The sequence below is a fragment of the Podarcis cretensis genome (assembly GCF_951804945.1).
Source record: "Podarcis cretensis genome assembly, chromosome: 4".
Lineage (NCBI taxonomy): Eukaryota > Metazoa > Chordata > Lepidosauria > Squamata > Lacertidae > Podarcis > Podarcis cretensis.
Window position 1 is genome coordinate 39780520 of NC_137173.1, and position 25407 is coordinate 39805926.

General features: G+C 43.8%; 1 protein-coding gene across 5 annotated transcripts in view; it reads left to right on the plus strand.

The window, feature by feature from the left end:
* EPHA3 (EPH receptor A3) overlaps positions 1-25407 on the plus strand; it is a 211463-nt gene that overhangs the window by 74204 nt on the left and 111852 nt on the right. For all 5 annotated transcript variants that reach the window (XM_079974773.1, XM_079974774.1, XM_079974776.1 and 2 more), the window contains one exon: positions 3352-4012. In XM_079974773.1, the coding sequence (XP_079830899.1) occupies positions 3352-4012 (661 nt within the window). The remainder of the gene's footprint in view (positions 1-3351; positions 4013-25407) is intronic.

The window sequence follows — 25407 nt, forward strand, 5'->3', positions numbered from 1 at the left end:
ATCAAACGGTCTCCACTGTGTACCAGGAGGGAACATGATTGAAAGTGCTGCTAGGGCATGAAGTCTCATAAAAGATCCCTATCAATAATGAATGAATGTCTCCACATAATAAGATAGGAATACACAAGGCTATAAGTCAATTTCAGCATTAAGAACAGCAGGGTCATTAACAGTTTTTAAAATGCTTAAAAGCTCTTTTAGGGATTGCAAAATTATTTGTGTTACACCATCAGGAAATGAGTGCAAATAATATCTATCTATTACAGATAAGATTGGAACCTGATGTTGTGTTGAGCAATGCTTCAGTGTTAACTGCTAGTTTCAGTGTTTTGCTATCTGTTCAAATGGCCTGAAATCTCATTCTTCTATAATTTTACAGGCAATTTGGTCTTCATTACAAATTAATGCAGTGATAATAGCTCAGTGCAACCCTTTGTGCAGAAGGTATATACTGGTGATACTTGGTTTGTCATGCAATTTAGACCTCAGTATTCACCCCCTGGTGTCAGCATGGCAAAATGAAAAATGTTGAACATGTTGAAGGTCTAAGAAATGCACTCAAAGGTGTATATTGTATTTCACTGCATGCCACTCACATTTTTAATGATGTAATGATAAAATAATTCTAAATCAAACTTAGTTATTATTAGAAAGCTAAATTTAGATGGCTGTTTTGATTTCTGTTAATACATAATTGCTCTCTGAAAACAGATTGTCTTCAAGATGCAGACAAATGATGCACAGATGTGTTGATATAAAGATATACTGACAAACTGCAGAATCGTTAAAAACACCAAAAATTACTCAGAGGGAAAAAAGGCTGTTTAGGAATGAATGAATGGCTGCTTTAGAATAGGAGGGTGGAATCTGTGCCCTCAATATGTTGCTGGGCTCCAGCTTGCAATCAGACCTGGAAGTGGATCCATTTGCATGTACGTGCATCTTATATGTGAATTCACTAAAAGGGTGATTTGGGGGAAATTAGCAATACTGCTGTTGGGGAGCATGATGGCATAAAGCACAAGGAGATGGCATTAAAGCAAGCTGGTGTAAATTAAGTGAGTGCAAAGTTATACCAGATCCAAACTTCATTCAGCTGGGGCTACTGCTGCTGTGCTGTGTAATAGGCATAAAAGGTAAAGGGACCCCTGACCATTAAGTCCAGTCATGGACGGCTCTGGGGTTGCGGCGCTCATCTCGCTTTACTGGCCGAGGGAGCCAGAGTTTGTCCACAGACAGCTTCCAGGTCATGTGGCCAGCATGACTAAGCTGCTTCAGGCGAACCAGAGCAGCGCATGGAAACGTCATTTACCTTCCTGCCAGAGCAGTACCTATTTATCTACTTGCACTTTGATGTGCTTTCAAAATGCTAGGTTGGCAGGAGCTGGGACTGAACAATAGCAGCTCACCCCGTCGTGGGGATTCAAACCACCGACCTTCTGATTGGCAAGCCCTAGGCTCTGTGGTTTAGGCCACCCATGTCCCTCTGTGTAATAGGCATAGCAAGCCTTTAAAAATACTGTTCTGTGCTGGGTTGCCAAGTAATTGAATAGGCCTAGGATCCAGCCAAAGTCCCTACTCTCTTGTCCTGTTCCCATTCCATCCCCATCAGCTGAGCTGGGCTGAGAAAGTTATGCTAATGTATCTTTGGCTGAGACAGGGTTGGGTATCTTGTCCATATCTAATAATATACCAAATGCCAATCTATAGCTTTGTTATATAACCACGTCACCCAAAAGGATTCCAGATCTACAAAGATAGGTGAGATACAGCTGGGCCAAATTACCCTTTAAATTGAACTCCTGAAAACATAAACGTGGCAGTTATCAAGAATTATGTACCTTCACGAAAAGCAGAAGGAATTTAAACTTCCACCAGGTTAGTGCCTCCATAAATCTACCATCAACATGAGGAGCCCAGTAAACATTAATTTCACACTGCATCTTTCAACCAGTGGCCTCAGAATTTAGACATGCCTAATCTTGACTCCAAATCACAGTTCTCCATTAATCCCAAGGATTTCACTCATGAATGAATTGCATGGTTTTTGCTCCTGCTTGCATGTTAGTAAGTAGGGACAAAAGTGCATTCCCATTCATTTAATGTAATAATTTGTTCTCTGCAGTTAGAGAAGTAAATGATTAGCTTTTCAAATAAAACACATATGCAAAGTATGTCACAAAATAGACTTTCTATATCTAAAACAGGTGCAATTAGTCCAGAGCCAAGTGTCCTGAATTACCTATTGTCACGCAGGCAATGCATATGGATATATTTTTACAGAAAGAAGCAGATGGCACAAATGCTTGTGCTGCTCTAAATTAGAAAGCCAAAAGTCCGACAACGAATTAAGTGCATTTACATCCATAAATCTCAGAGGTTTTAAGTTTGCTTAATGCAGTGTTGGGCTATGGCCTTAGAAGTGTATTCACTTACACAAAACATTGAAGGGCCACCAGGATCATGTACCAGCAACACATGAACAGTCTTCAGGCGTCTTCCTTTTATTGAAATGCAGCAGAAGGAAGATGCTAATTTCAAGTTGGGGAGTGTTAGCTCTTCATCTGCAGGCTATTTTCCAGCTGAAAATAACTTCACTTGTTGTTTTACCATTACAATCCTCATGCCCTTTATCATTAACTTTTTCTTTTCAGTATTTTCTTTTAAGTAGGTAATGGTAAATCTAATTGTACAGCTGTGTCTGTTGCTTCCAAATTGTTTTATGGTGGCATGTTATCTTTTTTGAAACTTTGCTGTGTTATAAATATTTATATTATATTATATTATATTATATTATATTATATTATATTATATTATATTATATTATATTATATTATATTATTATTAATATTTTGCAGCTGTGGTGTGTTTGATTGTTGGGTCTCTAGAGCCAGGTTGCTAAGATTGGTCTGCACCCAATTCCCCCAAATGTTTCAAAATGTTCAGAAAAAAGTAATGCTGTGCTCTTGAGACTGTATTACTTCAGATTGTTGGTAGAAAACAATGTGATAGACATCTCCTCTACACAAATATTACCCAGCCTGTCTTGGAGAATTATTCTATCCCTGCCTTCTTCTGGGTATGCTTAAGTGCCCAAATTTTGGTACAGTCATGTTATTTTTTGTGTGTGTGCGTTGCAAACCTGCAAGCTCCTTCCCACATTCCACAGTATTGTGAGACATTTTGAAGAGAATTGTGTCATGTGCTTTTTCTAAAAATATACCTTGACTAAGACTTTTCTCTAACTTTTAATAGAAAAGGGGATATCAGATCATTGCTTGGTAAATTATCTGTGAGCTTGCTGTTATAACTATTTTTCTCCAGTAACTATCCTTTTATTTATGTTTTCAGTGGGAAGAAATAAGTGGTGTTGATGAGAACTATACGCCGATCAGGACGTATCAGGTTTGCAACGTTATGGACCACAGTCAGAACAATTGGTTGAGGACAAACTGGATAGCACGTAACTCAGCTCAGAAGATCTATGTGGAACTCAAATTTACCCTGAGGGACTGTAACAGCATCCCACTAGTTCTGGGCACTTGCAAGGAAACTTTTAACCTGTATTATATGGAGTCTGATGATGACCATTCCGTCAAGTTTAGAGAACATCAGTTTACAAAGATTGATACCATTGCTGCCGATGAGAGCTTCACTCAGATGGATCTTGGGGATCGGATTCTTAAACTCAACACAGAGGTCCGTGAAGTGGGACCTGTTAGCAGGAAAGGGTTTTACTTGGCTTTTCAAGATGTGGGTGCGTGCGTTGCCTTAGTGTCGGTGCGAGTGTACTTCAAGAAGTGCCCTTTCACTGTAAAGAACCTGGCCATGTTTCCAGATACAGTCCCTATGGATTCCCAGTCACTGGTGGAAGTGCGAGGTTCTTGTGTTAATCATTCCAAAGAGGAAGACCCACCCAAGATGTACTGCAGTACAGAAGGAGAATGGCTAGTTCCCATTGGAAAGTGCTTGTGTAACGCTGGCTATGAAGAAAGGGGATACGCCTGCCAAGGTAATCTGTTTGATAGTTTCTACTATTGCTGTTGGTGAATTGCTTTCCTTTCCTTTATAAAGTGTTGCAGCAAGTAAGTAAGGTTAAAGAGAAAAGTAATCTTTTAGCATGGCTTTTTTATTTAGTATACAAAATGCACTCACTTTTTCATTTCCTGCAGTTGTACTTGCTGTTTTTAGTTCTATTGGCTACGCTGAACACTTGATATTTAATCTCATTGGCTTGCAGACAAAGCTTTGTATAATAGGGCTTCCACTACCACTATCTACTACAGCCTCTTGCACTGCCAAAAAGGTCTCTTTTGGAATGGTTTACAAACCAGCTCAAGTGGCTGCTGGTGGAGGGAAATTGCAGAAATTGGAGACACCATGAGACCCATAGCTGGGTCTCATAGGATCCCAGCTATGGTATTATAACCTGCAGTTGCCTTCATTTTGTTAAGTGCATCCTAGATATCAAAAAGATGTTGGGTGTTCTCCTTTTCAAGCTGCATGATACAATGCCCTTGTGCACTTTCTTTTTTTTAAAAAAACAGCTGCTTCCTGAACCACCAAATCCCTGGATCCTTGTAAGAGAGGCAAATAACCTTGAGGTGCCAGGCTATGCCCTTTTTAATCTCTTGCCATTTATTTTACTCCTCCTCTTTGTAGATACTCCGACAGCCAATGGAGATCAAGGTTCTTGATTTTGTCTGCTGATAAGTTGCTCAATGAACTCTGTGTATGTCTCTTTCAAAGTGCAGACAGAGGCGCGCTCTCCTCAGGCATGTTCATTGTTGCTATGTTGTGAGTACTGACCTTAGCAGAGGCAGAGATACCTTGGACAGTTCCATGCAGGTATCAAGCTGGAGACTTCATGAGAGCAGAACTCAGATGTTGATTCAGCAGCAGTTCTTCCTTCACATGGAAGAGTTTTCATTTAAAGAGGCCCAGCCAGCTTTATTAGTCATAGCCTCTGATGGAGCAAGGCTGGTGTCCTCTGAATCAAAGGAGGACAAAACAATGTTCTTAGGCCAGAAAATTGGCACCACAAGTACTTCTAGTTGGTTATATGCCTCAGAGATTGTCCCTGAAGGAAATTATCTCTCCTGCTTTAGATTCCTGGCCTCTGCCCCTGAAGAGGAAAAGTCTGACCCCCTGAATCACAGCAATTGCTGAGTCAGTCACATGTGGAACTTTGCCACACCAAGCAGTTGCCTAGTTTGTTTCTCTGGTTAGATTGGTGCTATCCGCTCCTCACAAGACAGAGCAAGGTTCACCTAGTCCAAACTCTTTTAAAGAAGTTAGTGTTCTAAGGTGGTGAGTGTGAGAAGGAACTAGGAGGACAGAAGGTGATTCAGGTTTACCCTTTCAAAAAAGAATGCAAATAAATGTATGCTATTTTTGCTTATTCACAGATATATACTGAAAGGATTGCAATATAGGAATGTGATTTAAGAAAGTAGTTATTGAATTTTACATGTGTTTTTAAGGTTTTCTGTTTCCACTATCAGGAGTTAGGTAAAGGCACATAACTTTTCCCCTCCTGAAATCAGAAATTATTTGTTTTTCAGAGGTTTTAAGTTCACACGTTCTTCAGCTCTGAGTTTCTGAACGTTTGTATGAAAAGAATAATAGATTAATTCCATTTTAGGGGGTAGTGTAGATCCAACCAGGCAAGGCTAAATTTATTGCTCAAGCTTCAATCTGTTAAAAGTGTCAGCATGGCACCTGGGGACAAGCACATGTATCGCTAAATGTTTATACCACTGGATGAAGCCTGTTTTCAGACACTGCGTATATGAGAAAAGCCTGCTGACTTCAGTCAGCAAGAGATTACTTGTGCCCATGAATGCAAAATATAAGAAGCAGACTCTGATCCTGCAATCAAGTCCTGGCATCCAGTGGAGCTGGCCTGCTTTCTTGATTTCCATTCCATTTGTTCATCAAGAGAGCTTTGTATGAGCAGGCCATTAACAAAAGTGACAGGGCGTTCTGGCCTGCTCTGGTTTTACATACTACGTCCTGCTGTCCTGACAGCTTTTATCAAGGCCCAAATTTGTCAAATATTTTCACCAGGGTGTGATTTAAGTGGCACTTTAAAAGCAGTTGGTAACCCAATCCCCTCCTGCTGTTGACGTCAGTAACGCAGCAGGAATCGGAAGGCTTAGAACCAAGTTAAGTTTTTCGCATACTTCTTAATGGACTAGTTGTGGCTCAGCAGTGTTCTTCCCATGCTGTCCCCCACCCCAAGTTAAGAGGATTAAAATAGTACTTTTCTAGACACAGCAGGCAAGAAACAGGCATGCAATCAGTGCATTTAATGATGGAGGGAGAATCATGTGAAATTAATACTACCTAGCCCAGGTAGTCAATGAGAATTGTTGGCAGAAGAAACAGGTGTGTTTGTTTATTTGCATCTTCACATCTCACTTCTTTGAGAAGGAAGGGAACTCTAGCTGGTTTCTGTGAATATCATTTCTTTGCACCACAGCAGCATTTATCAGATTCTGAATTTTCCAAAACCTATCTTTATAGTGATTGCACCACAAACTCTCCAATATAAACCAATTCACATTAGAGCAAGTGATAGGAAAAGTTGGTGATAATCAGTTCAACAGCATGATGATATGAGCTTTCCTAACCCTTTTTGAGAATTAGGCGTTGTAATTAGTCCAAGCTGAGGATAGTGAATGAAAGTTCACATTCATTTTGAAAGAGTGGCATAACCACAAGCATGATATATTAACCTATATAGCTCTTAATTTGGTTTTTTTTTCAGGAACATTTGATCCTGTATTGATGTCACTAGTGTTTTACTTTTTTAACTGTGTGGTATTCTCTCTCTCCCTCCCCATCAATCTGTACTAATAGCAATTTTATTCTGAGTAGGAAAAAAAATGTAACTAAAGATAGGTTTTGGGAAAATTTTGTCCAAACTATTGTTAAATGCCTCATAGCCACCTTCGTCTCAAGCTAATGGAAGTCATTAATGGTAGTCATTTTACTACTTCATGTATTTATGTTTCAAAATATTTTATAATGTGTAGACTGATCATGTCTCTTTATAGCTAGTTGTGCAGAATTCATCTTGCCCCTTTGTAAAAATCTTCCAAGCTTTGTAGGTTAATCTTTGGTGGCATGTGTTCCCTGCTTAACACAACTTGAATGCACTTAACATTTTCGCAAACATATTATAAAATTATAAATCATGGAAAATAATATTAATACATTCAACTTCTGCTATGTTTAGTACGCTATAAAGCATATCAGGTTGTTTGGCCATTTATTCTCTTCTCTAAAGTCTGTTTATCAGATTGTTTTCAAAGGTCAGAATGAATAAGTAGCATTTGTCTATGAAGCAGAATAAACCAAGATACTGTTATGGTTTTCTATGTAACAAGAAAGACAGACAGACAGACAGAGTACCAGACTTGGGTTCAAGATTAAAACCATCATGTTTCCAAGCAAGGCACATTTTCCCCCTTCATTAATTCTTTTAATGTTTTCTTACTTCAAATAATGTTTTTCCTGAACACTATGAAGACCACTAGTATTTGGTTAAAACAATCTGCACAGTTGTACACCAGAGGTAGGGGTCATGTGGTTGTTCAGATATTGCTGGACTACAACTCCCATTACCCTTGGCCATTGGCCATGTTGGCTGGGGCCATGTTTGCCTGGTGCCTAAAAAACAGATAAAGATGATGCCAGGCATTTTTCCCTGGAGAGAATATTCCACAAGCAAGGAGCCACTATTGAGAAGATCTGCTGTTGTGCTGCCAGCTTCCAAACCTCCCATGATGATGTTTGCAGGCTCTGGGGCAGTTCATGTGGGTTATAATTCCTATCTGCCTCATCCCTGAAGGGCTTAACAATATTAAAGTATTTTAAAAATAAAACAGAGAATATTATGCCCAATTATTTTTATCTTTTTTTAACCTGTTGATTTCATTAGAATCATAGTGGTTCATAATCTATACAAAAGTAATTTTAGGAATGGAGTTAAATCAGATCATTATTTGGTAATGATTTTTCAGTCATAGTTTTGAAATATTATTTTAAAGGAAGCTTGACTAGGATTTTAAATAATTCTATAAATGGTTTCTATTAGCATTTGGTTATATATAAAGAAGCAACCCTAAACAAGTTAGGAATAAAAAGCTGATGTTTCTGTTTTTACTCATTTCTAATTTTAATAACTTCAGTTTTTATCATGCTGATATCTTCCAAATATACATGAATGAGCCGTGATTATGAACTGTTATATTCTTTTTCTCAGAAGATTTATTTACACAACCTAGATTGATGATTGGCTAGGATATGTGGTTTGCTCTTGCTGTGAAATACTGGAATGCATTATCCAAAAACCTGGTGCATGACCAGTAAGTTTTGTCATAGTTTATCCAGTAGATAAATGGACAAAGACATGCTAATTTTTTCTTGGAAGAGGCAACAAAAGTGGGTTATATCAGCTTCTACTTGCTCATTCCCATCCTATTTGGAATTAAACATTTTAGAACTTAACAAATTGTCATAGTGGCTATTTTGTGCAGAATTCTATTCAAGAACATTTGACCCATTTGCATAATAAATACACTTTAGAAGACTTGCTGGCATATCTTTCCCTCTTTTTCTTAAAAAAGATTTTGTCTTTTAACAGCTCAATGCTGTGCATATCTACTCAAACATAAGCACAGTTGAGTACCATGAGATTTGCTCTCAGGCAAATGAGTATAGGATTGCAGAAAATTAAGCTCTTTTAATTTTTGAAAATACCTTGACCACATTGGCTAAAAAACAATGAGACTGAAGATGAAGACATGAGATTAAATTCACAGCTACATTAAGGTTGTATTGAGTCATATATCAGTGCACACTTCCCCTTCTGAGTAGGCTCTTCCTCAATTGTGCCTATGTTTAGAGTTGTCAGATGGTCCCTCATTAGTTCCAGAGGGGAATGTGTAAGAACTAACAAGGGTTTGCATTACAACACTGACAGCTGTTACAAGACTTTGATAGAGAGCAATTGTTGTGAGCACTGTACATTTTGATAATTGATTAAAATGCTCACACAGATTGAGCTGTCTTGAATGATCAGCAGAAGTAGGCAGGGTACCTAACTTCTGTTTCTCTCTTGAAGTAACATTGTTGCTCAGATATGTTACCAGACCTCTAAATAACCACTAATGAAGTGGTTATTATAGCAAAACAAAATGTCCATATATGATTCAGGGAAATTCATACAGTTGACTTACTTCATGAGAAATCAGGCTTAGAACCATAGTGATTACGTGCTCCCTTCCATTAAGTCATAATCTTCTTTTGATAGTCTGTCTACTTTAAAAAAATAAGCTGGTCACATAATAACTGATCAAAATATCCAATTTTTTAATAGTATGGAAGGATTAGGAGGAGATGTCCAAGAATTTACTTGTAGTTCCACTATTAAACACTGATAAGCACCACCTGATTACAAAACAGTTGGTCTACAGCAGAATGAAGAAGAAAACTTCTCTCAAGCAAAAATATATTATAGATCCTTTAAAAAACAACAGAGCAAAGTATCTTATTGACAAACACCTATGGGTTCGGTGGTTGACTACTGTAAGGTTAAAGTCCGATGTGATTACTTAGAGCAGCTGCTCTTTGACAGGAAGTTTTGCTTTCCACAAAGGAAGGGAAAGCCATATGGTGAAGCTGAGCATGACCAAGAGAGGCGAATCCCATCAGTGATGTGGATGTGGAGATTCACCCTTTAATTGTCACTTTGTTTTTCAGATTTTTGTGTTACTAATCCTGGTGGGATGTCTAGAGTGCTTTGATTGTTTGTTAAGGGCACAGGAAGGTAGATAACCTCCTGGTTCTCTCAAAATAAATTCCAAAATGGGTAAAGCATAGAGGAGTTCACACCTTCCCTAAGTATTGCATTGTTTGTACCTTAGTAGATGAGCCTGTCATTTCACATATTTGGAACCCTTGGTGGGGGGGGGGGGCTGAGGACTTTACAAGTAAAAAATTAAGATAATACACTTAAAATAAACACAGCTTAGCTGGAAACATAAATTAAAGTTTCTAGAAAATATGATATATTATCATAATCTCCAATTCAAAATAAAATACAAATCTTTCCAATTAGGCACTCTCTTTTATAACTTTTGTTTTGTTTTTCCAGGCTTTTCATTCTTAAATGTTTTAATTTGGAGTTGAATTGTTCTACCTGTTTCTTTCATTCTTTAGTTTATTTATTATGTTGTTTTTAGTGTATACATTCATAAAATAGTTTGATCAAGCCATCTTTTATATCGCTCATGGGGATTTTCAAAGGCATTATGCATAATAATAATAATCTCCATCAGCTCGTATCAGAGAAAGTAGCCCTTTTTTATAAGAGGATTTATCCATCTTAACTCAGAAGCAAAGTACACTGATTTTTGGATTGGAACCAGATGTCCTGTCATAGACCGACTGAAATCAATGAGACTTAAGTTAGCCTTACTGGAGAGAATTGTAGCCTTGGAGATCATTAAATGCATCTAAGCAGAACCTTTGGCTGATATTTTTATTTTAGTTATATAATTAGGATTTATATACCTACCTGAGATGAAATTTAAAGTTTATCAGCATGGGGGAGGTTGGCTCATATGTTGCCACATTAAAAATAAGACATAAAAATGGATGTCCATTCACATAGGGAATTGTTGCAATGATTCTTGCCAACTACATTCACCAATTCCTTGTAATCAGATATATTGTATGTCTGGACAATAATCATTTCTGAAGGGTCAGTGTGACACTGCTTCGGTTGCCTCCTTAATGCTAGGCATGTCAGCCGTCCAAATTCTTTTATAATTAGGGATTACTGCATAGCACATCAGTTACCCATCTGTCAGGAAACCTGCCATCTTATTTAAGAAATTGTTACAAACTCTTGACAGTAAAGATTTAATGAAGTTAAAGCAGGAGGGGGAAAAATCCTCCAGGCTGAAATCAGCTCCATATTGTATACCCCAAATTAAAATCATGCATACTTTCTTTACATGTGTTTTGTCTGTCACTTGATAAAGAAGCAAACTGTGACTATATTGCCTATTATGCCAAATCCATTCTGCCTCCCATTTCTTATTCTTCCTGATTATATTTATTGCAAATAGAAGAGTATTAGGCTGAGATCTGATATAATGCAAGAGGGTGTCTGCTTCTCCAATGGGACTTCATTTCCCTCTCCTCCTCCTGCAGGCCATTGTGTCTCCCCCAAAAAAATCTGTTCCAGAGGGTTGGGGGCACATGCAGATTTTTTAACATCATAGGCTGCTGCCCTTACAGTGGCAGCACCAGGGGGGAAATGGAGGTTGGAGTGCAGGAGGGGCACTTCATTCCTCCTTTATGTTAGCTTTCCTAGTTCAGAGGCTGAGAGAGTACATGATAGTGTCTTTAGTGGGACTTTCTACCTGTGCTCAGCATCTGAATTCTCTCTGACAGGCAATAGGAATAGCCAACAATACGAGAAACTCTTTTGTCTCCCTGTTACAGATTACCTCAGAACTCATTCCAGGTGAGGAATGAGCTTTACTTTGACCTGTCACTCAGATACATATCTATGTCTTGAATTCTAGAAACCATTCATAAAAGACAAGGAGTAATCCCTCTTTTTTTGTAAATAATTTTTTATTAGTTTTTCACAGTTACACTTTCACAAATAAAAAGAGTAATTAACTCACATTTCTACCAGATCTAAATTTATACAAATACCTTTTCACAAACCTTCTCTTTGAGATTCTTTAAATCTCTGGACTTCCCTCCAAACCCTCTTCTGGTTCCTTATATTAACCAAGTTCTTCTGCATATCCATTCTTAAACTTTTTCAATTATTATTTCCCTTAATTTTATCTAATTTTCTGCTGGTTGCAAGCATTTACTTAAAACCCTGCCAATGTATCAACCAGTTTACAATATTTTTGAACATAAACAATAAACAATTCCCACTCTTTTTAAAACTTCTCGTTGTCATAGTCGCTGAGCTTTGCCGTTAATTTTGCCATTTCTGCATAATCCATTAGCTTGATTTGCCATTCTTCTTTTGTAAGTATGTTTTCTTCCTTCCATCTTTGGGCTAACAATATTCGGGCAGCTGTTGTAGCATACATAAATATTTTATTTTGTACTTTGGGGAGTTCAGTTCCTATCAGTCCTAGTAAAAAAGCTGCTGGTTTTTTAACATAAGTTATTTTAAACATTTTCTTCAGTTCATTCTAGATCACTTCTGGGGAAGGAGTTTGACATGATGTGTGGGTTATTTGTTTAGATGTAAATCCTACACTTTGCTTTCTCTTAGGTTGGTAGCTGAAAGTTTTCATTATTGTTTTTAGTACTGGCCTCAGAATAACAGGCGATGTAGGTTACAGTCATTCCTGTTTTATATATAGGTAGATGAAACAATCAAAAGTTGGGTTTAGCTGACACAGGATTTAGTAAAGATTAGATGACTGCAGCCAAGCTTGCATAGGACTTGGGGGAATTTACAGTTGCTGTCAAGGTCAAAAGCCTTGTGTAGTGTGTGGTGTGTGTGTGTGTGTTTCAAAGCAATTCCCACATGCAGAAAACTGCTGTATAGACAAGAGATTGTGATGTGACACAAACTGTGCAGCATTCATATTTATTAATTTTTTAAATTTGTTTTGGAAAAGAGAAAGATGATTGACAATAGAAGATAGTAATTCTGTGGTGTTTGCTTTTAATTTAGCTACCGTCCAGAGGTTCATTTTAAAGATTCATGGATGAGAGGGCTTTCCCCCACTCCTGGCATCTTAGCAAGTGAGGTATGTTTACTCAATCTGTTTGTAAGAAACTATTTGCCAGACAGCCGAAACATAACCCTGACATTGATGTGAGACACCGTGAAGGCCGTTGCTTAGTGAGCTGCTTCCCCTTGAATGATTTAAAGCTGGTTTTTCAACTGAGTCAAGTGAAATAAGGGACTTTAAAAGGGTTTAGAAAAGAACCCAGGATGTTTCCTCTTTCATACTATTTCATATGGCTTTCTTCTTTGCTTTAGAGACAAACTGAATGAATGTTAACTGCTTAGATGTTATAGTTGAATAAGTGATATAGAAATTCTGTTAAATAAATACATAAACACTATAGGCAAACATTACATACATTAGTATGTACTGATTAACGTGCAGCCCTATGTTTGTTGCTGAGATATGCAGAACAGCTGAAGTAATTCCAATTGAGGTGAATGGGACTTACTCCCAAGGGTGCATATTCATTTATGTGTTTTTAAAACCTCTCTGGTGCTCTTCATCTGGAAGGTTCTCAGGGTGGTATACAATAATAACAAAGTACAAAAAATGCTGTTTTATACATCTATATCTATAAAATGGGAAGCAGCTCACTAAGCAATGGCCTTCACGGTGTCTCACATCAATGTCAGGCTTATGTTTCGGCTGTCCGGCAAATAGTTTCTTAGAAACAGATTGAGTAAACATACCTCACTTGCTAAAAGCTAAAACCAAGGAACAGACCACAGACAAATGAACCCCCCTTAACACTCCCGGGTAAATGGAAAGGCTTACTCTGGCAATGAACATACTGTAATGTAGATCGTCATGGAGGCTCTCTAGAATGGAAGTACCCAAGTCAGGGTGCCATCCCTGCAGAGGGTTTTAGCCTTCAAGCATGAGCTAAGTTGGAATAGGGAGTCTTAGGGCCACATTCCTATGTTGGGAATCCTCAGGGGACCGCATGCCAGTGACGAGTGAGTCCAGAGGCAAAAGTGTGCAGAACAGTGAGTATGGTTCTCACCTTTGTGCATTCTAGTCCCACAAAAGTCAGAGGTTTCTAGAAGCACCTCCTTATCTCAGTTTAAGGAAACATTCCAGTGAGGAAAATGAACTCAGGTAGGATGTGAAGTAGAGCCAGTGAGGGATGTGGGTTTGAGTAGTGGGTAGCCTGGGAAAATAACTGAGGAAAGTGCTACTCCAGGGGTTGGCAAAGTTTTTGTGTTTTGGGCCAGTTCATGGTCCCACAGATGCTGTGGTGGGCTGGAGTGTGTGTGTGCGTGTGTGCGCGTACACTATTTATGGCACTCCTTCCAGCACGGAGAAGGCATGCGCAGCTTCCCATTGGCTGCAGGAGCTTCCTGCAGCCAATGGGAAGCCGGCCAGTGTCGCAGAAGGCGGTCCCCTCTCTGCTCCATGCCAGTTTACCGCGGCGCAGGGGAGCCGACCGAGCAGGCAGCAGGGGTCCCTGAACGGGCAGCGGGGGTCCATGGGCCTTAGGTAACCGACCCCTGTGCTACTCTTTTGAATGCCCTGTAAGAAAGACAGGACACAACTGCAACAAGATTTTTTTAAAAAATAACTTTTAATCCAATCTTTTGCTGCTGCTACTGCTGCTCTGCAAGGCAAGCCTGCACAACCTTATCATTAAACACAATCTGAAACCTCCTTCAAGAACAAGTTAAATGAAAATGATGAATAAAAAATAGTGGTAAAAAGCGACATACAATATAAGAAACAGATTAAAAGTGATGGAAATTAATTGTGATTAGAAGTGTGGGTGCTTATGATGGGCATCTCTTGGCATCTAAAAGATAGTTAAAAAGGAACCTAATAAATGTATTTTGGGAGGCGGTTACACCACAAAGGTCCGTATAGTTAAAGCTATGGTTTTCCCAGTAGTGATGTATGGAAGTGAGAGCTGTACCATATAGAAGGCTGATCGCCGAATAATTGATGCTTTTGAATTATGAAGCTGAGGCTCCAATATTTGGCCACCTCATGAGAAGAGAAGACTCCCTGGAAAAGACCCTGATGTTGGGAAAGATTGAGGGCACAAGGAGAAGGGGACGACAGAGGACGAGATGGTTGGACAGTGTTCTCAAAGCTACCAGCATGAGTTTGACCAAGCTGCGGGAGGCAGTGGAAGACAGGAGTGCCCGGGGTGCTCTGGTCCATGGGGTCACAAAGAGTCGGACACGACTAATTGACTAAACAACAACAGCTACACCACAGCTGTGTTAGCATTAGGCAGAGTGAGGCAGGTGCTGGGTGTCCAGACAGGGGGTGTCATTATGGTACTGGAGGGTAGAATCCTCAGCAGGCTCAGCTTAAGTTGTGGTGTGGCCCGACCCCAGTGCTGAAGTAAGATGCAATGGGTGGGGAGCAATCGTCTGCTTCATCTCAGGCAGCAAAATGTCTTTGGCCAGCCATGTACAGAAGCCAGCCAGTCTGGCTCTCTTTCAGCAATGGCAAAGGGACAGCATCTGTCACCATACATGAGGGCAGCATTCTGGTAAAGGGGTCAGAGAGCAGACTCCATCACACAAAACATCTCCCTACTCCCCTCTGTGGCCTGGGGGAGGCTGCCTCACATTGGCTAATGATACCTGCTGTGTTAGGATGCTGATCAGGACTTAGGTGCCACTGTCCTCCGTACTTACTTATCTTATAGCTAAAGGGAAGGGGGCACAGAGCAGGGCATCTAAAGAAGTCAAGCAGGTTCATGTGGTCTGGAGGTAATTGTTGCTGACAATTACACTTGAGGCAGCTTCAAATCCACACAGGCAATGATACTTCTTTTACCACCATGGATTGCAGCTGCTGAAGTACAAACCTGTGTGATACAGTGGTACCTCGGGTTACATACTGTCAGGGACTCAGCGGGAGCGCAGGGAGGAGAGGAGATGGAAAGCGAGGGGGAGCAATCCGAGGGCAGCGTAGGAGAATATGACAGCAGCTCGATAGATTCCATGAGCCTCTCCAGCGAATCGGAAGATTCACAGAAGGGCGCGCCGATGGGCAGGACAAGGGGCGACCCAAGGGGGACACCCCAGAAGCAAGGGGCCAGCGGGGACTCCCAGAGCAGCAGTTGCAAATCAGGACCAGCTTCCCCACCAGAGCGTAGTGGGGGGGAGGAGTTCCAGGTGTCAGAGCCCACACATGCACCACCAGCGAGAGAAGATGAGTCAGGGTGGACCACGCCTCCATCAGAGAGCGAGTTAACGGTTAAGAGGAAAGTTGCAGGCTGGGCGCGCGCGCCAAGTTCAAAGGTACAGGCGAGCGGCACAGAAGGTAGCCCGGATAGGGAACCAGGTCCTAAAGCCCGCCGGAAGGAGGGGCAAGAATCGTCAGGATCAGCGTCAGAGGAGTCCAGGAAGGATGAGACCCTAGCGGGCAGGAGGACCCAGAGGAGAAAGGAATTTAGGAAGAGGTGGAGCAAAGCGAGAGTCTTAAACTGGTGTGGAGGGGGAGGAGACTCAGACAGGACTTCGCCGGTCTAAGGTCGGGACGTAGAGCTGCACGCTGCGGCTTTAAAATGGAGACTGAATCTCAATAAAGGCTTTTGTACATAACTACAGCCTAGCGTTGGTCCTCTGTGAGCTGGGACCTGGAGGCAGCTCTGACAGTAAGTCCTGTCTCAGATTTCAAAGAACCTCGCAACGTGAGAGGACGCAGCGAGGGGCGAAGATTGGTGCTTCGCGAGCTCACAAAAGCAGCACAAGATGACTACAGAAGAACGACTGGCAGCTTTGCAAGAAGCAGTGGTACAACTTAACGCAGAAATACGAGCGGCAAGGAGAAGAGAAGAGGAATCAGATGCTGTCTGCAAGGATCTGCAAAACAGGTTGGAAATGTTGACTAAACAGGGGCCACCGGCAGCCAAATCCGAAGGGATCGGGCTCGGGAAGAGAGGGGGGAGCCTGGTGTCGCATTTCGATGGGAGTCTGCAGCAATATCCTAACTTCAGAGCAGACGTAGTTTTTGCGCTAAAGTTGCTGGAGAAGGACTTTAGAGATGAGCAGGAGAAAGTAGGCTTCATACTAACGCATCTCCATGGAGAAGCTAAAGCGTGGTTGCGCAATCTGTGGAGAGATAATGATCCAGCCCTCCAAAACGCAAAAGCCTTCATTAAGGCGATGGACGCTTGTTTTTTATCAGAGATAGATGTGGATGTCGCTAGAAGAGAGATTCACGGTCTGAAACAAGGCAGAGCCACTGTAAGGCAATATCATTCCCGCTTTTTTGCATTGGTCAACGCGCTGGGATGGGAAAAGGACTCAGCGTCCGTCAGGGACCTGTTCTGGGAGGGGCTCAACGGGGCTGTGAAAGACGAAATCGCAAGGGGGGAGAGGCCACGGAGCACTCAAGAAGTGGTCCAGAAGGCGCTGACGATTGGGGTGAGGCTGGAAGAACGTCCCTGGAGCAAAGATGAAGGGCGTTGGGGACGCACGCCAGCAAGGGCACCTCCTTTCTTTCCCAGAGACTCAGCGCGCGCTCAATCCACGCCTCCACTGGGAGGGGGAGAGGAGCCGATGGAGATAGGTGGTGCCAAGGCTCAGTCAGCGACCAGAGCCCTCACACCAGGAGCAGCCAAGGTGAAGCCTCCTAGAGGGAACAGGAAGTGTTACATCTGCGAAAGTGCTCAGCATATGGCAAAAGAGTGCCCCCAGAGGCTCCACAAGCACAATGCAGCCTCAGCAAAAGTAACAGAAGCAGTTCAGCAGAGGGAACCGCAGCAGGGAAACGACGAAGTCTGGCTGGAAGCAGAGCCGCTGGGGCCCAGCCAGACGAATCAGTAAAGCAGTCCCCAGGAATCTTACAGCCCACAGACCCCCTCCCGCCCAAACCAGTGGTGCAGCTCACCGCAACACTCCAGCTTCCCAATGGGCTCACCATGGAAGTGCCTATTACCATTGACTCTGGTAGCAATGCAGACTTTATGGGGGTGGATTTCATCAAGCAACATAGCATAGCGCTCCTGCCTGCCACGATGCCCCTGAAAGTAGTGACAGTCGATGGAAGAGAATTGCTGGGGGGACAGGTGGTACAGCAAACGCCGCCAATGGTGATGCGCATTGGAAATCACCGCGAAGTCATCAGCTTCAACGTCACCCAACTGTCAGACACGCCCATAGTGTTGGGCATGAGCTGGTTGGACAGGCACAGCCCGGCATTGGCATGGTACCAGCGTAAATTGACCTTCTGCTCCTCCTACTGCTCAGAACATTGCATCATGACTAACCAGGAGGACGAGGGGCAAGAGGATGACCCACAGCTACAACTGGGCATGCTGCAAGCGGTACCCGACAAGTACAAGGCGTTTTTGGAGGTCTTCTGCGAGAAGGAAGCGGACAAGCTGCCTCCCCACAGACCCTACGACTGCAAGATTGACCTCCTGCCGGGGGCAACGCTGCCGACCGGAAAACTGTACTCCATGTCTGAAGACGAACTGCAAGAGCTCAGGGAGTTCATAGATCACAATTTGAAGCGGGGATTCATCCGAGAATCCAAAGCAGTGGGGGGCAGTCCTGTGTTCTTTGTGAAGAAGAAGGACACGCCCCAGAAGAGGCTTGTAGTTGATTTCAGAATTTTAAATTCGAAAACCAAGCCCACGGCTTTCCCGATGCCCAAGATCGACGACTTGCTCGCGACGGTGAGGAAGGGACGCATCTTCACCAAGCTGGATCTACGAGGGGCGTACAATCTTATACGCATGCGGGAGGGCGACGAGTGGAAGACGGCCATGTTCACGCCCTTGGGCACCTATGAGTATAGGGTTATGCCCTTCGGTTTACAAAATGGCTCCCACTGCTTCCAAGCATTCATGCATCACGTGTTAGCGGGGCTCCTCTACAAGAAGTGTGTCTGCTTCCTGGACGACATTCTGATCTTCTCGGAATCGCAGGAGGCTCACGAGGGAGATGTCAAGGAAGTCCTGCAAAGACTACGGGAGCACAGGCTTTACGCCAAGCTGGAGAAATGCCAGTTCGACATGACGGAGGTGGATTTCCTGGGCTACAAGCTGTCCGACAAGGGAATCGCCATGGACAGTGCCAAGGTACGATCAGTACTGGACTGGAAGAGCCCGCGCAATCGGAAGGAGGTCCAGAGGTTTGTCGGCTTTGCTAACTTTTATCGCAAGTTCATCAAGGGTTTCGCTATGCAGACGGCGGCCATCACGGACACCCTCAGCTCCAAGAAGAAGAAGTTCATCTGGACGGAGCAGGCGGAGCAGTCCTTTCAGAAACTCAAGCGTCTTTTTGCTTCCGAGGAACAACTGCTGCATGTGAACCCCAGCAAGCCCATGAGGGTGGAGACGGATGCCTCCGACAGAGCCGTGGGGGCAGTCCTGTTGCAGCGAGACCCGCAAGGGGATTGGAGGCCGTGTGCTTTCTACTCCAGGAAACTCAGCAAGTCGGAGCAGAACTACACCATCTGGGACAGAGAGTTGCTGGCCATTCATGCAGCATTCAAGGCGTGGCGGCACTTCCTCATCGGAGCCAAACACACGGTGCAAGTTCGCACGGACCATAAGAACCTGGAGTACTGGCGCACGGCGCGGTTCCTGAACCAGAGACACATCCGCTGGGCGGAGTTCTTTGCGGATTTCGACTTCAGGATAGAATATATCCCCGGAGACAACAACGTCATGGCTGATGCGCTATCCAGGAAGCCGCAGTATCTGGAGGAAGCAGCACCGGTAGCGGCCAAACACATTTTCGCACCCAAGGCGTGGGCATGCGCTTCTGCCACAGTAGACCTGGAAGCGATACGGCGCGAGCTGCTAACAGATTCCTTCGCGCGCTCCAAGATGGAGGAGGTGCGCAGCGGCACGGCAAAGGACGACGAGTTCCAGATACGCGACGGACTGCTCCTCCGCAAGGGGGCCATCTACGTACCGGGAGATGAACTCCGCGCGACAGTACTGCAACAGCTACACGACGCACCCAGCGCCGGACATTTCGGCAAGGAAAAGACAGTGGAATTAGTAGCCAGAGACTTTTGGTGGCCCAAGATGCGGGGAGAAGTCGCGGATTACGTCACGAGGTGCGACACCTGCCAAAGGGCCAAGCCAGTACACAGACCGCCGGCGGGACTGTTAGAACCGCTACAGACCCCGTCCGAACCGTGGGAGAGGGTAGCCTTGGACTTTGTCACTGACCTGCCCAGCTCGAGGGGCAAAACAGCAGTACTCGTGGTAGTCGACATGTTCACCAAGATGGCGCACTTCATTCCTTGCGCGAAGGTGGCCACAGCGGAACAGACAGCCAAGCTGTTCATAGACCACGTGTTCAAGGTGCACGGCCTGCCACGGTCTATCCTGTCCGACAGGGGGCGCCAGTTCATCTCGAGTTTCTGGCGGAAGCTGATGGGAATCCTGAACGTCAAGGTCAACCTAGCGTCGGCAAGACACCCGCAGACCAACGGACAAGCGGAGAGGGTCAACGCCGTCATGCAGCAGTACCTGAGATGTTACGCCAACCAGCAGCCCTCGACCTGGGTGGACTATCTGCCCCTGGCCGAGTTTGCCTACAACAACACACAACACGTGTCCACGGGGGTGACACCGTTTTTTGCCAACCACGGGCGACATCCCAGGACCTTCCCGGGCTTAGAGAAAGAGGGGGAGGGGGAGCCACAGGGAGCTGAGGCATTGGCAGAGGAGTTACAGGAGGTCCATGAACAGCTCCGTAGACAGTTAGACCTAGCAAAACACGTATACAAGATGCAAGCAGACAAACACAGAAGAGTGGGGGAGGACATACGGGTAGGGGACTGGGTCTGGTTAGCGGCCCAGGCAGTGCCGGCCAGATCCTTAGCTAAGAAGAAGCTAGGACACAAGCAGTTGGGCCCTTACCTAGTCGAGGCACAGATCAACCCAGTGGCTTTCCGTTTGACACTACCGGAGGGTTCCAGAATGCACCCGGTCTTTCATAGATCGGTGCTAACGCCCTACAAGGCACCTCACAGGTTTCAGGAGCCAGGAACAGCTCCCAGTCCGCTTAGAGATGCACCCATGACAGGGGGGTCGCCGAGGGCGGGGCCACTCAACGAGGTGACGGAGATTTTGGACTCGAGATGGGGGGAAGAGGGCGTCGAATATCTCATCGCAAGGGAAGGTGCCCCGGCCAGCGCCAACAGCTGGGTGCCGTACTATGCGGTGGAGGAGCACTACCTCAAAGACGAGTTCCACGCACTCTTCCCACACAGGCCCATGCCGGAGGATTATTTTGATGAATATCTTTTCACCCCCACACTCTCAGCCAGTACGTTTCAGGGGTTCTCCTCGGCTGAGGAGACGGTTCCAGAGACTACCTCGCCGGAGGGGTCGGTCTCAGACTTGGGTGCGGAGCGCTCTTATTGGTGGGACACTCAACCCGAGGAGGAGTGGCGCAGGAGACTGCTCAGAGGGCCCTGGCACGCAGACTACCCAGAGGAAATGGGGGAACAAGGGGGCATGGACGGGTTGGGGGAGGATCCTGGTTTCGAGCACGCCGGCAACGAGATGGAAGCGGAGGAGAGCGACGTCGATGTACCCGTCACGGACTGGCAGCATGCCAGGGGGGAAGACCGGTATCCGGCAGGCACCCCCATAGCATTGGAGCACCCGGAACCCACGCCAGAAGAGGGGGAGGGGGGAAGGGGGGGCTTCGAGGGGGGGATGGATGTCAGGGACTCAGCGGGAGCGCAGGGAGGAGAGGAGATGGAAAGCGAGGGGGAGCAATCCGAGGGCAGCGTAGGAGAATATGACAGCAGCTCGATAGATTCCATGAGCCTCTCCAGCGAATCGGAAGATTCACAGAAGGGCGCGCCGATGGGCAGGACAAGGGGCGACCCAAGGGGGACACCCCAGAAGCAAGGGGCCAGCGGGGACTCCCAGAGCAGCAGTTGCAAATCAGGACCAGCTTCCCCACCAGAGCGTAGTGGGGGGGAGGAGTTCCAGGTGTCAGAGCCCACACATGCACCACCAGCGAGAGAAGATGAGTCAGGGTGGACCACGCCTCCATCAGAGAGCGAGTTAACGGTTAAGAGGAAAGTTGCAGGCTGGGCGCGCGCGCCAAGTTCAAAGGTACAGGCGAGCGGCACAGAAGGTAGCCCGGATAGGGAACCAGGTCCTAAAGCCCGCCGGAAGGAGGGGCAAGAATCGTCAGGATCAGCGTCAGAGGAGTCCAGGAAGGATGAGACCCTAGCGGGCAGGAGGACCCAGAGGAGAAAGGAATTTAGGAAGAGGTGGAGCAAAGCGAGAGTCTTAAACTGGTGTGGAGGGGGAGGAGACTCAGACAGGACTTCGCCGGTCTAAGGTCGGGACGTAGAGCTGCACGCTGCGGCTTTAAAATGGAGACTGAATCTCAATAAAGGCTTTTGTACATAACTACAGCCTAGCGTTGGTCCTCTGTGAGCTGGGACCTGGAGGCAGCTCTGACACATACGCTTCAGGTTACATACGCTTCAGGTTACAGACTCCACTAACCCAGAAATAGTACCTTGGGTTAAGAACTTTGCTTCAGGATGAGAACAGAAATCGTGTGGCGGCGGTGGGGCAGCAGTGGGAGTCCCCATTAGCTAAAGTGGTGCTTCAGGTTAAGAACAGTTTCAGGTTAAGAACAGACCTCCGGAACGAATTAAGTACGTAACCAGAGGTACCACTGTATTGTACTTTATTAACAGTAATAATGATGTTGCAATTCACACACAAAGTGATAGACTTCTTCTACATAATGTCTATGGCTATAGGCATGTTGGCATAAAGGATTCTGTACCAGCTAAGCCATGCACTGTGAGCGGGAGGGGGGTGGAAACAACAGGATCTGGACCTCTTTAAAATTTGGGGAGGTGTTTTAAAAGGGGTAAGGAAAAGATGGCAAAATTGCTGAATTGCTGCACTCACTCCAATTCCGTTCATTGGATGAGGTCTTGTTTCATTCAGCTGAAATCCTATTTTTGTTTTGTCTTTGTTTCTGTTTCAAATGGGGAGGATGTTCTGCTGAGGTCAGTGTGTCTCTTCACAAGATCAAAGCATTTTTTCTGTGCTTTGTTGCTGTTGACATGACTTCTTACTTCACCTTCCCCTGCTGTTATGGACCTTTGGACCTTGTACAAGCTGCTATTTTTTCTCAGTCACCATGATGCTGCGTGGTATGACACGAGGAAAGGACATGGTGGGAGGCAGTGAGAAGCCGAAGTTTTTCTTTCCTGATAGCTGTTTCTGGCAAGGAATTTTACTTAGGATTGATGTTCAGTGTTTGGGGGGGGGACGGAGTTGGAGGGCCACAGCATGAACAAGATAAATGACTGCAGGTTAAAGTCTGTCAGCAGGCAAGGACTATGAACTAAGGTATAGTGTTTTCCTCATGGCCTGACTTCCATTCACATTCTCCAAAATGGGGGTGGGGGGGGATGCACAATTTCATTTCCAAAAATTGCTTTTCAAAGGCTACACTGAGGATCATCAACCATTCTGATTAAAGACTGAGCTGCTTTAAAAAAAATATTGTAATGGCAAACACTTGTAGCAGATTTAATGAATGGTTTCCCAACAGCCACAAACATTTACAAAATAAGTTACTAAATAAGAACTTTGTTTTAGATAGTGTTCAAGTGTTGTGGGCCTTCATGCAAGATACAGTGAATTTTGTATGGATAATGATCCAGGTAATGGAGGTTCTAATGTATTAACCTTTCGAAATAGGATAGCAGCTGTATGCAACTAACACTGAGGGAAAATCCATTTGCATAGGATAATTCCTGCTTCTTGGCTTTTTAAAATAAAGATTTACTGATCAGTCTTCAGTACAATAATGTTTCATCTGCTTATCCTGGAAGCGTAGTATCACACATTTGAGAACGAAATTAATTGAAAATTGAAACAAGTTCTATTTCAGGATAATAAAACTAGCCCTTTAGTCTGAAGTAATAGAGGAAAGTCCAATTTAAATATAAAACATGTAGCTATTAAGGGGCACATAGGGCAGAAAGATGGGAAATCAATATTATTCTTATTTTTAAAAATCTGTTTTATGAAGCACAGAAAAATCTTCTTGTTTCCTGCAAATAATGTTTGTGTTTACCTTGACCCTGATTTAAACTAGGACTCAATTGTGTTTTCGCCAGAGCAGTCATTTTTTAGCCCATTTTATCCTGATGATGGTTTGAAATGTTGCATAGAACTCTCTTTACCAATAACCATTCTCACAGTATTTTAAATTATCACCATTTAAAGCTTTTGTTACGGCTTGAGTCTGTATGGTATTCCTCTTCTTTCACAAGTTGAATGTTTTTTGTTTGCATCATTTTTTAAAAATGTGTCAACATCTTTCTTTGGTCCAGTGGGAAGTATTCCATTCATTTGATGGTTTTTGAGAGACTGTTTGGCTTTCAAAATACCTGGGAAGTGTCAGGATGATTCTAAGATGGCAGCACACCAGTGTGTAATGGTGGCATATCATTGCCCACACTCCACAAGATGGGGGGACGGACACCATTTATCCAGTCTTTAACTCTGTCTAGTTGTGTGCACAGTAAATGGCTAAAGGAGTAGTATTAAAGTCATCTACACAATCTTGAGTACACACTCAAGTAGGATGGCTGAGAACGTCAAACCAGGCCACACCCCTTTTATCCATTTTTGAGTGAAACACAAACCTGGGGCTTGATCTGCAGATCTACAAACCTTTCTGAGGGCTGTTTTGACTATTCTACTTGCAAGGTGTACTGTGGGTTGTTTTGTGTTTTTCCTTGCTTTTAAGAACATGAACCTGCTTTAGAGCACTTTCACTGCAGAGGGTAAAAATACTTTAACAGATAATGGAGGAAGCAGCCACACATCACTTCCTGTGCAATTAGATGCACAAATGACCATTGAATATACAACAAAACAATTGTCCCATCTGTACAACTTAAACAAAAGAACTGCCCTTGGTGCTCTTCCTAAGTAATCCTAAGTTTGGTGGGGGTTGTGGTTTATGTTTGGTTTATGTTGACTGTTTTTATCTGCAGATTTATTTATTTATTTATTTGATTCTCTGGAATTATCCTAAAAATCTCTGGAATTTGCAGGGAAGGGATGGGACATACTTTAAGATGTCCATAGACTGAAAACGTCATTCCTAGTGTCCAGTAAGCTAAGTAGAAGTAATTATTCCATACCCCAAATACTGCAGGGCTAACTCTGTTCTTTATAATACTGTATCACTACTTTAATTAGTGCCATTTGAATACCTGAGGGAAACAATTTCACACAAATTGCTCTGTAGCTGAAACGTCGTTTCTGAACCACAAATGACATGCTAAACAAATTACATGAAGGGGTGTCTTGTGCAACTTTGATGCAGCTAAAAAAAACTTTGCAACCTTCCAGTCACATCTGGCCCAATGATGTCATTTCTGGGCTTAGAGAGATAGCCATTAACTATGATATACTTTACTTATAAACATAGGGCTTCCTTTCTTGGAATCATGTGAATGCTTTACGTATAATTGTGCAATTAACTTTATATAAGACAGACATCTTCCAGGCCCCCCACATTGATGCATAGCATAGACTATAGCATAACCAATGCTTTAACATCACAGATTGAATGATTACAAGAGAAAGTAGGGAATTCGCTTTCACTAAAAACACAACAAAACT